Below are 14,318 nucleotides of genomic sequence, written 5' to 3'. Positions count from 1 at the left end.
TCGGGGTTCGCCCCGATTATGTTTCTAGGTTTGTCAGCACCATACCCGTGCTCGTGGGTTTCACCGAAGTTGTAAGCGTTTGATACCTGCATCATTTCAGACTTTCCTCCCATATTCAGCCCCGTTAAATCCAACTCACTCACTCACTCACTCACTCACTCACTCTACAATGTATGGCAAGCCATAGGATCTCTATGCATTTTGATTACCCTGTCATACTGAGTGAGTGAGTTTGATTTATCGCTGCTTTTAACAATATTCCAGTTATACCACGGCGTGTCAGCTTAATGTGAGAGGAAAGGGCCTGGTGATTAAGGTCTCAAACGTTTACCGGTTTGGTGAACCGGGATTGGGATATAAGCCGTGCGGGCCCAAGGGACTTAACTCTGCACAGATAATTGCTGCGCCTTAGAATACTTTGCCACCCGTGCACTCTGCCTTGTGCAGTGAGGCTGTAGACAAAGTACTGGTAATATGAATCATAATATGTGTCAGCTAAAGAAAGTGTACTGGGCGTTCAAGACATGAGCGATGCCTTCCATATGAGCTTCACGTACGTATATTATGTGCGGGGGCAACCTTGGTTTTCAACAAAAAACATGATCAGGTTGCGACGGTTAATTTATGTATCAAAGATTAGTAATTAGACAGCATACATGCAATGGATGTCGCCTGTAATAGTTAATAATATCTATATTGGTAACATAAAGAATACTCATTTTTCACGATTTGGTCGTGTTTTAACTATACAACTTATATGAAATATGAAAAACGTGAGACACAATAAGTAATTGGAACGGTGTTTGTATCATATGCAAATTCCGAAGCATCCCTAGACCCACTTTTTCCTGAACTTCCCACGAGTAACATGTCTCATGAACCATTTGGAATTCACCAAATCAGGTGACAGCTAACCCCACCAAAATCGATGTACTTTCATCCTGATCCCTCATTCTATCAAATGCAGTACAACTACTTCTCTGCCTCTAGCTACCCTAAATATTCACTTCCGTTTAATGACATTACTCCCGGTTTTGGAAAACACGTGTGCAATGTAAGACAACCTAAAAACAGAACGTCTCGTGCATGCATAATAAGAAATGACCTTGACTTCATTTTCACTTGATTGTATTATTTCCAGTTGCATTTGTTCTTTCTTACAAACATGTTATATATACACAGGGGTTGCTTCAGTACACAAAGAATTAATTACCGTAAGAATTACCCTTAGGGGCACATTACCAAATTGCGTCCAACTACAGTGTACACAACCTCCAATGTTAATTGTATTTCAAGAGCATTCCAAAGGCCTGTCCAGCATAAAAAAATATCATGCCTCTAGCTTGAAATTCAATGTGGCAATCTCTTCCCCATTTACAAGGAGCTGCTTAATCTATGCATAACATACAGTGAAATGTACATATTGTAATGCATGTCAGGTAACGCCTATGCATGTAGAAAACATATCATGACCAGGCATGCTCCTGTGTTTAGATCTGAATGGGATCATGCGCTGATACCACTGTCTGACTAAGTTATTTCTTGTAACTGGACAGAATCTTGCTGTACGGAAGGTCCGAGCACACTCTCTGACACCTTGTCCCATTGTCGGTGTCACCATCCGATATATCTGTACGTACAAGGTATTCGTTCACTAGATCTGGTAAACCAGAAAATGTGTGACCTTGGAACGTCAAACACAGACTGAAAGGATTGGATTGTACTGCTTGTGATGGATGTCCCTGCAAAAAACATGAAAAGTGTAAATACAATGTGATCACAATACGTTGATAAACATGATTTGCGGGAGTTAATGAGTCTGGGATGCCCCGAAAGTCTCTTTGGAACAAATGGCGTAAATTAGAGGTTTCAAATGTTAAAACTTTCGCGCACACACAATAACAATCGCAAAACTGAAAAGAGGTAATATTTATCGACATTGCAGAATTTAAATACAAAACGATACAGGTACTTTTTCGTAACAATTTCGTTCTGGGCGTATTCAAACAGTCGAAGAGACCCTTGGTGATTTCTGTGTAAGAATAAAGGTCCTCATCAACGAAACCGAAAACGTATTAGGCGATGAAAAGGATCGTGTAGTACAATCGCATTACAATCAGATCCTAGTGCTCGCTACCACTATACAAAGACCATAGAACATCCTATTGTAGGTCATGTCAGAACGACCTTCAACTACTAGAGCATATCATACGAGGATGTTATGAACACGCCAACCAGTCTTACCTCGATGAAGAAATGTTCGATGGTTTCATCAGCCATGACCAGTGACAGCACAAAACTTCCTTCTTCCCTATAAGTCGCGCTCATTCTGTGAAATAAAAGGTAAATATCTGCTGAAACACGGCGATCAAAGATTTGATGGTCGGCCATATTGTGTCATTTGAACTATTTGCAAATAAACTGTAACTAAATGCGCAATTCGTTTTGACAAATATTTAGGTGCTTCCTTTCGTACGTGACATTTACAAGGACGGTCGGGTAGCCTAGTGTTTAAAGCGTTCGTTCGTCACGCCGAAGACCCGGGTTCGATTCCCGACATGGGTACAATGTGTGAAGCCCATTTCTGGTGTTCCCCGCCGTGATATGGCTATATGGAGTATTGCTAAAAGCGGCGTACAACCTCACTCACTCACTCACGAGATATTTACCACAGGTTTAACAATGCTGCTTTGAAGAAATACTGTTTTTGAAGTACCTGATCATGAATGTTCCTGGTACTTTCCCATCCAACTTTCTTTCTGCCTCATCTCGTGACATTTCTCCAGCGAACCAGCTGCATTTATAATACATGTATACGATTATGGTTGTGTCTCCACCTTACAATCAAATGGTTTTATTAGTACGAATAAGTCTACATTGTGTTTCTCTTCTCTTAACCTCCTAATATTTTTTGTACTCTGTTGTTGTATTATATTGTGATGTTTTACATAATGTTTTTGTAGGTATTTGGAATCTATAAGCATGTTACTTCTCACCACAATTTCTTCGTTGATCTTTTAGGATTCTTCCGAAACGAGTTAGCTACCAGTCTGTCCATCTGCAACATTAGAAATCATGTAAATGCATACTTAACCTGGATAATTAAGCAAAGACTGTAACTATATCTGCGTTCACAAATATGAATAGAGAGTATGTTTTATATACACTACTGACACAAAATTAAAGAGCCCGATTCTTTCATATTACTCATATTGTCATGCCTTGTTTAGTGTTCATTAACTTCATGTGAGTAGTATACCATCTTCCCGTGGCAAGGGAATTAACTTACTATAGAAGTCCAATTTTCACCCCTACCGAACTAGGCTTGAATTTCTGGGCTCGGTCGTAGCGCCACAAGTGGCTTTTACGAGTTACGTCCCTTCTATGTCCCTTCTATTGGCGAATCAGATGCCACCTCTCATATCACTTGCATTTGCTTCAAGCAAAATAGCGGCGCCTAGTCAAGACGATCTGACCCAATAATCAGGATCTATAATGTTATACAACAGGTCTAACCTCGCGAAGTACATCAAATCGCGTAAGCATCTTTATTAAAAACATGAACAGATTTGGAAATATCTGTTGACGCCAAGTTGACGGTACGAAGGCTTTGCAAATCCTGCAATCAACCAGTTTACGAACCGGATGTCGATTTCGTTACGCGATTTTGATTGGACTAAGCATTGACTTGTTGGTACAGCCAAAAATTAGCTCCATAATTCCAGCCTAGTTCGGCAAGGATGGAAACGGGTCCTTTTATAGTAAGTTAACTCCATTGCCTCGGGAAGATGGTAGTATACAATACCATGACATGAACTGACTTATTTTAATAAGTGAACATGGCTTTTGGTTTACTCTGTTAATGATAATGTATTGAAAGTCTTGAAATATGTGACTAATACTCTGTCTCAATTGATGAGTTGAATGGTAAAGTTGCCACTGTACATGTACCTTTTGGAGAACGATGCATTGCTTCCCAGACGAGGTAGACGGATTCTCCTCTGACTTGAAGGGACCGAAGAATCTCAGAACATCCAGAAACTTTTGTACGTTTACAGTATCCAGAGACTCTATGATTATAAATAAGTAAGTGTTCCTTAAAAAAGTATAAAATCAATATACCCTTTTGTCTTATTAAAATTCTACATCTGACATTTTCAGTATAAACACTGATCACAAATTACCATGTTATTTACAACCTGACATGCAGCTCGGCGTTTCTTTCCGACAATAGCTATTTTCAGAAAACGTTGCACACGCATTCATACACTCAGTCTCTCCTGTTAGCCAATCAGATTCCACCTCTTCTATCACTCTGGACAGTGAATGCCAATTTGGTGGTCTGATGTTCGTGATGTCAATCACTGGACTGCCGGGACAACGCTTGATTATTTACACACTAACCAACATATAGCTGAAATACTGCTGACCAATAACAAACAGCTATAGAATTTACATGACGTCACAGTGGTATGCGATTACGTTATGGTATACTGGGTGACGCAATATGCTTCATGACATTTGAATCCGCAATCGTTAGCAACAATTGTTTTCTGAATCAGATATATATTAATTAAACGTAATACATAACAGATACAACGTTCAAGAAGAAACGTATTTCTAAGGTTAAGTGTATATCAGATCTTCGACCACCATTTATCAACGTATGATTACGCTATACTATGAAACAAGGGCTCCGTGATCAGTCATTGTTTATCGTTTAGAAATATGAACAGTCCCTTGATTAAAGATCGTGGCGAAAGCAACCTTCGAACACATCTTTAGGGAAAGGTTAGGTGAAATTTGGTTCAACGTGGCGTCATTGGAAGATTATTGCGCCAGTTTTCTGTCTCTACGTCATATATATGTTATACTATGGTAAAGATGCTCATCGTAACATGTAAATAGCTGTAAAGAAACCATGTACACTCACTAAACGTTCAATATGACTGTAGACATTAAACTCGGCCTACCACTGACACGGAGAACAGACTTCAGCAGATTCCGCACCCGCGCCTTCTTGATAGCATTGTCATCGGGATACACCTCAAGCAGTTTGTCATGGAAGTTTTTCCACACCTGAAGCAGCAGTGAACACAGGTGAAGTGAGGTGAAATGGGTTGACCATCACGTTCAAGATTATTGCACTTATATACAGACATGCATTACGCGTGCTTGCGTGCTTGCGTTCGTGCGTGCGTGCGTGCTTGCTTGTGTGTGTGTGTGTGCATGTGTGTGTGTGCGTGTGTGTGTGTGTGTGTGTGTGTGCATGTGTGTGTATGTGTGTGCGTGTGTGTGTGCGTGTATGCTTGTAGCCCCGTGTTGCCAGTGTTATCGTGCTAGCCCACTTAGGCACCATTCTGCAGTTTAACATGGATACCCCACTCAGACACAGAAAACTGTCTCCGAGCCGATCAGATCTTTTTTATCCCCTTAGTGCATAGCTCCAGGCAGGGTAACAGCAAATGGCATTTTTAACGTCTATTTGATCTAACCACTGAACTTTCCTGGCGCTCCTGTCACCTACTCTTTCCATAGACCGCGGAGGCGGTCGAACACATCTGTACAGGGATACATATATTTATAGGTTTGTAAAACAACGACCATACTACTAATGATCCTTTGTTAGAAACTCTTTTATATCAACGCTGAAATTTCAGTATCTGTACCCGCGTACAGCACGATGAACTTTCAATACTGTCCCAGAATGCCTTGCTGCTGCTGCACAGAAAAAGCCCATCGGCAGCTTTACATGCGTCACCTGCAGCGGGAATATATTGCGTATATTAATTAAAGTGACATCGACCAATATATAATAATATCGACCCTTATGCAAGAAGGTTATTACACTTACACATCGGAAAGCCAGAGCTCTCTGTAGAAAGACTTGATGTCAAGGACCAGCTCCGACTGCAGATGCCACTCCAGACTTCATGATGGGAGTTTGTCTCCTCCAGGCTGTCTGAACTCTGGATAGGCGGTCTCTGGTCCTCAACCCTGAAATACACATCCACATCCACGAGCACGAGTATGGTGCTGTCAAACCTAGAAACATAATCGGTGCAAACCGAATTGGACCCCACGAAAATAGGTTATTGGCGTGTCCAAGGGACGCAACTCCGCACTGCGAATAGAGGCACCTCAGACTGCTTGTCTCCAAAAACAGTTTAAAGAAAAGAATTATACACGATTCTGATACTTGATTGAGTCTTTTAGTTGAGTAGTTAAATATTCAGCAATATTTGATGCCTTCTATAATGATTTGGTTGGTTGGTTGGTTTGTTGTTTAAGGCCGCACTCAGCAATATTCCAGCTATATGACGGCAGTCTGTAAATAATCGAGTCTGGACCAGACAATCCAGTGATTGATATGAGGTGCATCGATCCACGCAATTGAGATCGATGCCAAGCATCAACCAAGTCAGCGAACCTGACCACTCGATCCCATTAGTCGCCTTTCACGACAAGCATAGTCACCTTTTACGGCAAGCATGGGTTGCTGAAGACCTATTCTACCCCGGAATCCTCACGGGTCCCTTCTATAATGAAGAATAAAGAATTACATACTGTTTCGAACAATGTAGCTGTATTTCGCCAGTATCTCCGTCGCTGTGTGCACACTGGTGGCCAGACACCTTGAACTGAATCCAGCTGTCTTCATTGATGCTGGAAGTACCTCCATCTGACCTTGGACCTTCATCCTGACCATCGGCTACTTCCTTTGGCACTGTACTGTCCGTTCCATCATTCCTTGGTCCTTTTGAGGGACTAGACACCGTACTGAAGTCCCCATCTTCACCTAGCGGACCGTAAGTCAGTAAACTTTCATGTGTCTGGGTAGATCTTTCGGTTCTTTCTGAACCGTCGTTTCCATTTTGGGCACTGGTCATGTTTGTATTCTAGGATGACAGAAACTGATAGCTACATTACTGTGGTAGATGTATGCTGTGATGTGTTGTAAGTAAAACACACACAAGACGCAGATAAATACTTAGCTATCTATAACCAATCAGAGACGGTATTCAAAGGTTTCAGCTTGTTGACTTTAACCACCGTCAATATGTATTCATATACAGGCGACATGTCTGAATACCTTGCTTTATATAGATACAATGTTAACACTGTTGCACAAGCTACCTGTTCACGCAAGTCCGCTATATTAATGCATGACATGATAGACATCGATCCACGCGGCCGGGTTACGATGACATACAGTCAACAAGTCACTGAGCTTGACGACCCATTTACCTGTTTATTACGACCACCTTAGGTTCCTGGACCTATTCAGTCACGCGGATTCAACACGAGCCTTGAACCTATGAAGTGGCGGTGGGGTAGCCTAGTGTTTAAAGCGTTCCCACGTCACGCCGAAGACCCGGGTTCGATTCCCCACATGGGTTCAATGTGTGTAGCCCATTTCAGGTGTCCCCCGCCGTGATATTACTGGGATATGGCTAAAGGCGGCGTAAAATCATAATCAATCAATCAACCTATGACCAGTGACAGTAGCAAGTGTTATGAACGGCCATGGTACTTCCAGTAAAATTAGTGAACAGGCAGGGAGATACAAAACCAAAAAATGTAATTGTATTCTAGATACCTGTATTTTAAGTCAACAGACCAGTACACCAAGTAAGTAATACAACTCGCCTTACCAGAGAACGACAAGCTAAATGGTTGACAGGCTCGCAACAATATCCCAGCTGAATGGTGAATTGAACGATCATTACATATCTGACATACAAACAACCACTTGTCTTGGGTAATATACTGTTTCATTAACATTCCAACAAATAGTTACATACCGATTAAACAACACTACCACCTTATATATCCACACCACATGTAATCACCTGTCTCGGAGCCTGGCAATGTAGTCACATCTCACCAGTACAAGGGCGTTTACTAACCTGGACCCCCCAGAGTAGCTTTAGTACTGTTGTCAGTGTTTGTCGAACAGGGCACTGTGACCTCCCAAATGTCGGCATGAGGGGAGTATCTGGTTCAGTTTTCCTAAGAAAATAAACTAAGATGTTACGCAGCGTGTACACATGTTCAACACTACTATAACAGGTCAGTTCATAGTCCCCGATATAAATACATCACCGCTACTTCCTGGTTTGACAACGTTGCTGAATGTGAGATGAAGTGACTTATGAACTTAAACATGAATGTAAACAGTATCTAATTTGTAACATAATAGTCACACCCTGGGTAGAGTGTGACCCCAGCACCCCACTGCTCGTCGTCAAGGGCGACAAGGTTGGGGACCTACACTTCCTGAATTGGGTAGGGTGTTGGGACTCCCAGTGAGTTCAGTGTTACTGCAGTTGTCAAACAGGCTTCACTTGCTTGACTTTTACTCAAGGGGAGATAACTCATTCTCTTTTGCGTGGTTGAAGTGCAGGCTAAATGACCATCTCTCAGTATTTGCAGCTGAATGTGAAGCTATTCTTCTAGCCCTGAGGTGGGTCAATGAATATGATAATGAAGCAGTTATGTTTACTGACTCCATGGAGGTTGTTAAGGAAATCAAATCTGGTATCAATGTTTCACGACGTGACATTGTTTATGAAATATTAAACTTGGATACATTTTTTTAATTCATAGTATATTATGTGTGATATTGTGTGGATTTTAGCATTTTTTGGGCTGCATGGAAATGAGACAGCAGACCAACTTGCGACATCTGGCTTGCAAAATCCTGAGGTGACGATATCAGAATTCAAACTCCAACCAAACGATTTCAACTCCATGTTAGTAAAATCTTCTACCTTATGGTGACAACAGTTGTGGAATGCTGGGACTGCTGGCCGACACATGAACACAGTTTGTCTTTCTGTAAAATCAAATTGGACAATTCGTCGACGAAATGCTCACCTGCTTACCGCAGTGTCATTGATAAAGAGTTCTCCCTTGTATGTATGCTCTGTGATGAAAATACTTCCGAGACAGTGAAACATTTAAAGGGGAAGTTTACTCGCAAAAATCGCTTTCGTTCTTATTTTAATCAAAACGCAAGTTTGGAATTAGTTATTATCAGTGTTTGAAAATGTACACTCATTTTTCTCACAGTGAAAGTACGAAGCTCACAATAAGTGTGAAAATGTCATGCCGTTATGAGGCTCTCGTTTCCCGAGCTAAACAGGCCTGAGTTATCCCCCTTAGATTATGACGTAATTGCTGCCACTTTAACTGGATCCCTGTCTTGTCACAACGCAAAAGATATCAAGTACCAGTTTATGGTGAGACAACATGGCATTCATGATGAAAAAGTACAAAAAATAGGTTTATTTTCGTGTGAACTTGCCCTTTAATTAAATGCCCAGAGCACAATCATATGAGACTATAGTTAAGAAGTGCAGTACTTGAGAAAGAAAGCTTATTTTTTTTCTAATTACACTTTTGGACCCAAACATCTTTTATGGTTCGATTGAGAGAGCAGTACTATACTTGACTTCATCGGGAAAATTATATATATTACACAAATCTTAAATATACATAGATTAGTATTGATTTGTAAACCATATTAGCGCTGTTTCCTCTTTTGTCTGATCTGCTTTTTATGGAATGAATTCTAGCTTTTCAGAAACAGCATCAGTTTTAGCATATAAACTATATCATGAAGCGGATTGGTTAATCATCTCATTTCCGTCACTCACTTTGCTCTTGTTTGAAGACATTCGATGTGTTGGGTGCAAATAGACCTTAAATGGCCAAAGTCCCCCTAAAACCCAAATACCTTACCATGTCGTTGCATTTGGGCGAAATTTCAATGGAGGTCTTCCGTAGCCCAAGGGTTGATGATCACGGCGGGGGACAACAGAAATGGGCTTCACACATTGTACCCATGTCGGGAATCGAACCCGGGTCTTCGGTGTGACGAGTGAACGCTTTAACCACTAGGCTACCCCAACGCCACTTAATAGGTTCAAGGCTCGTGTGGAATCCGCGTGATTGAATAGGTCCAGGAACCTAAGGTGGTCGTAACTCCGGAATTCCACACTAGCCTAGGGTGGAAACTGGACTTTTGTTGTCAGTTAACTCCCTTGCCTCGGGAAGGTGAATAACTTGAGCTAATTTGATTCCTTGTCAAAACAATAAGCAGAGGTCTGCGACTTTTTGACAAATGGACAAACTTTAGGAGCGTGCAGTGATGGGGTAATGTTCCTGACAACGTTGTGATTTGTGCTGTGTCAAAATATTATAGCTTATCGTAAGGTCATGTTGGCCAGCATTGGGGAGAACCCATAGCTGAACCGGATTCACTAGTTTCACTAGTTCCAGTGACTATTACACTAACAACATAGTCTGGCTGCTGGGGGTTGCCCATCATTAAGTCTTTCTCGATTTCTCTTATGTCCCTAATTAAATCAACCATAAAACGGCTGTACCAACTATATGCGGAGTGACAATTTAAGTCAACGGTAGCAGTGTGATTATTCTAGCTTTCATAATCCTTCATTTTTCACGTTTTATTATACTTTAGCACCAGCTAAACTCCATCCCGCAATGGCTAAAGTTGATGTCAGTATTATGGATGGACACGTTCAGTACCATTCGCACTACAGACCACATCAACGCATCAACTCTACTTCTCAGCATCCAGGGTCGGGTACATGCCTAGCGCTTTATGCATATCACGGGATCGGGTGGTCACGCTGTCTTGGTTAATGCATACCATCGTATCCCATGGTATCCCATTGTAGATCGATGCTCATGATGTGAATCACTGGATTGGCTGGTCCAGACTCGATTGTTTACAGACAGCCGTCATATAGCTGGAATATTGCTGAGTGCGGCGTTACTGACAACAAACAAACTAAAGCTAAAACGCCCGTTTGTCTCCACAGGGATTGTGAAGCGTACGTAAAATATAACACGGAGGTCGGTCTTAAGCTTTTGTGGTTGAATCGTCGATCCCAAACTGACATGAGATGCACTACAGGTCGTATGCCTTATGTTCTTTGTTCGCTATTTTCAATCAACGATGGTCTCGCTACAGGATATGCTAAACTGCTGTAGAAAAGATGTCATATCCAAAAAATATGTTACTTTTCATGGCTATTTTTGATTCGACACGGTACTTGTGAAACCGACGGGGTGTTTTCTTTAACAAACACATCATTGCATGACAGCTCAACTGTCAACTGTCAACTGTCAACTGCTCAACTGTCAAGTGAACACTGCTCCAAACTGTTCATTATTTTATGCCTAAAACTCTGTAAATGGACCATTCTAATAGCCCACCACCATCTACGACTTGGTCTAGTCTGCTTGGTCTGAGTCCTCCTTTCCGTCGCTATGGTATTAGGATAGTAACGGAAATGGGGTTCCCTTGTAGGCTATCGTAAGATAACCTTTGTACTACAGTAGGTTTGATAGAAATCGGTTAAAAGGGTCAGGGGTCATAAACCCTTTTAAAAAACCTGCATAAAGCAACTAGGTGGTCGTTGTAGAGAGGGGATCTAAAAATGAATTTTAGGCACATCTAGACAAAGTTAACTTTGATTAAATATGAGAAGTTTCATGAATGTTCGATAAGTATTATTTCATAGTGATAAAGTAAAAAATATCACTTCAACCCTTAATGTATTTTTTTTACATTAACAGTATTTTATACATTAAGAGTTGTAACAAGGGTTAACCCGCAGCAATTTATGCATTTTTTTACATTAAGAGTATCTTTTACATTAAAGGTGGTTACACACGTCCACTAACGGTCAACAGGTTTTTGATTGGTTGATAATAGAAAAGTCTGAGATGGTGTTGCATTATTGCGCTTAACGATGTCGATGATTTCGTATTGTTGTCCAGACTTTTTTCTGTGTTAATGAATAAATACGCTGTGAAGTTATTATTGTAGACGTATATATTTATAGGAATCAACTAAAACAAATTTACTGCGTTTATTTAGTTATAAACCTAATAATCGTGTATTTACACAACGTGCACATCGGATTTAACGTTTACACCCCCTTAAACGCACAAAAAAATGAGGTCAATTTATAAAAGATGCGTGAAAATATACTCTGTTAATTTGGGATTTGAAACCCCGGCCAGCAGATCCTGACATGGTTAAGGGAAGCTATTCGTGCGCTATCGCTTTGTACTTGGGAGAGGAGCATATTTAGCCTTACTTTGTACTTTTGAGTCGAATTGGTTGTTTCAGCTGATATCTAAGTACAATTGTTCTCTATTTATTATATTTACATATATATAACCACCATGACAACCTTGATAGAACAAAATTCGCACAGAGCTTATGTAACATTTGACTTATTTGTGCCTTTTCGGAGAGTTGTTCGTTGGAGTTATCTCCCTTTGACTAGTACGGTCAGCTCAGCGGATTTAGTCATATCTTGTTATGGTAGAGCATACATCTGTGTGTAAGAAAGAACCATTTACAAACAGGTATCTTCAATGAACGTTTTAACAAGAATATATATGTGTATGTCAGGTGTCTTCATACAAAGTGATTGTTTAGAAATGTGGAAAATGTGCTTGAGGTATAATCTTGCTTCCACAACACAGATAGGGTCAACGAGATTTTTTAAAATTAACAGCATTGGATCTTTCCTGAAACTAGTAAACGATTGAGTGATTGGGCATGGGTGACTGTATTTAAACCTAGCAACTAAATCGCGAACCCACAACCACAGGTTTCTAAACGCCTAGCTGACGCATTCTCCACTCAGATAGAGGCCACCAACACCGATCTGGGACAGACTGGCATATCATGCGAGACCAGAGTTATCTCCCTTTCACCATCCTCCTCAGTAGCCCACCCGCAATTAAACCACTCAGTAAACCGCGGACCTATATCCATGCAAATGGACGTGTGGCTCGTTGAACGTTTCTATGTTTAATTTATGGGAAGTACGTCGAAAATATTAACTGTTGTATACTTTATGTATGGCTCCACACTGAAAGATATTTTGAACAGTGAATAAGACAATGTCAGAACTGCATGTTAGTGAGGCAAGCCAGTCTTGGTCATAATTACACTCATGTACATAAACTCTGGTATGAAACTGTCAATCTGGTGTATGGAATTTGGCTCTCAAATTTCATCAAAATCTACTCTATGCAACACCTTGACTTTCGAAGTCAAAGTTACCATGAAACGAATCAAACAGCATGACATTGTAACATTAGTTTGAGGTAGGCGTAAATCGGTACATTTTTATACCAACGTTTAATATAACGTTTATACAGTACACTACGTTTATAACGAACACGCTTATACCGAAATGACGGATATAACCAACTGTTTTGGGGTCCCGTCCATTTGCTGTATATAGGTTGTATAGGTGCCGACAACGAACTACGGTTATAACGAACTAAAATTAATGGTGCCTTTAAGTTCGTTATAACCGTAGTCTACTGTAATAATACATATAAATGTAAACTGAATATCTTTGGCACTCGCCACGAACAACATGATTTGAAATAGACATCTTTACACCTAGAAAAAACTTGCAAGCTAACATAGTTATATCTAGATGTTAATTACAATCAATATCTGGGACCCATACCCCAGGGCTATACATTAACATTAGCTGTACTGTGTTATTAAAAACCCTGAAAAAAACCATCATATGGCATAGGTTTAAGTCTTGGTAAACTTCTTATAAAAGCAATGCCCTTTTGGATTGCATAATATCACTATCAAAGTGCTTATTCCAAGACACATTTCTTGCGAAGGTTATGCCTAAATTACGCATTCAATAGGAATATTCCTAAAATACCACTTCTCCCATTTAGGAAGGACTCCTCCATTTCTGAAAACATCACCTTACTTTTATCTATATTAAAACTAAGATCATAATCATTATGATATCCCTGTAATGTATTTAAGCGTAAGTAATAATTTCATCTGACGTCTTTGGGTGTACTGTATCGGTATAAGCCACGCTGGGGGTTTACTCTGTGCCAGTGTCGTTGATTACCATCCTCATCAACGGGGAACCTCAGCACATAAATTACTGAAATATCTTAATGGGATGACGATGTATGTTTTATCCATGTATTCCTATTTTATTTAAAAATGTAACAACTTGTTCATCCATATACCCTTACTTACTCACTGATTTAAAAAAAGGTAAACGACTTCTTTATTACAATTAGGAGCGACGTTTCGGTTTAGGTTCTAACACTGTTATCAAGCAAGTGATGTGCATCACCCATAGAACTGATCCTTATTTAGTACTTCAAGTGGTTGGTTTACAGAAACGATTATGTTTCTTACTTGATCCGTTTTCCCGAATCTTTAATGAAACCATCCCCACAATCCCCCACCCCATCCACCCAAACCC

The 14,318-nt window shown here is 40.4% G+C and overlaps 1 protein-coding gene across 2 annotated transcripts; it reads right to left on the bottom strand.

Moving 5' to 3' along the window:
* Positions 1–660: 660 nt before the first annotated feature.
* On the bottom strand, positions 661–5,736 carry LOC139475034 (uncharacterized). 2 transcript variants are annotated; one of them, XM_071258257.1, is made up of 7 exons: positions 5,670–5,736; positions 4,974–5,079; positions 3,952–4,070; positions 2,997–3,058; positions 2,717–2,794; positions 2,245–2,329; positions 661–1,742 (listed from the first exon to the last, which is right to left on the bottom strand). In XM_071258257.1, exons 4-7 carry the CDS (start codon positions 3,056–3,058, stop codon positions 1,536–1,538), a joined length of 432 nt encoding a protein of 143 aa, XP_071114358.1. In that variant the 5' UTR covers positions 3,952–4,070; positions 4,974–5,079; positions 5,670–5,736; the 3' UTR covers positions 661–1,535. The 2 variants fall into 2 exon arrangements, with proteins under 2 accessions (XP_071114358.1, XP_071114357.1); XM_071258256.1 differs by lacking the exons at positions 3,952–4,070; positions 4,974–5,079; positions 5,670–5,736 and having other exon boundaries at positions 2,997–3,067.
* Between the last annotated feature and the right edge of the window lie 8,582 nt (positions 5,737–14,318).

The sequence above is a fragment of the Haliotis cracherodii genome, unplaced genomic scaffold (assembly GCF_022045235.1).
Source record: "Haliotis cracherodii isolate W230 unplaced genomic scaffold, xgHalCrac1.p SCAF_3, whole genome shotgun sequence".
Taxonomy (NCBI): domain Eukaryota; kingdom Metazoa; phylum Mollusca; class Gastropoda; order Lepetellida; family Haliotidae; genus Haliotis; species Haliotis cracherodii.
The sequence above is the reverse complement of the archived record's forward strand: the minus strand, read 5'-3'. Positions and strand labels throughout refer to the sequence as shown.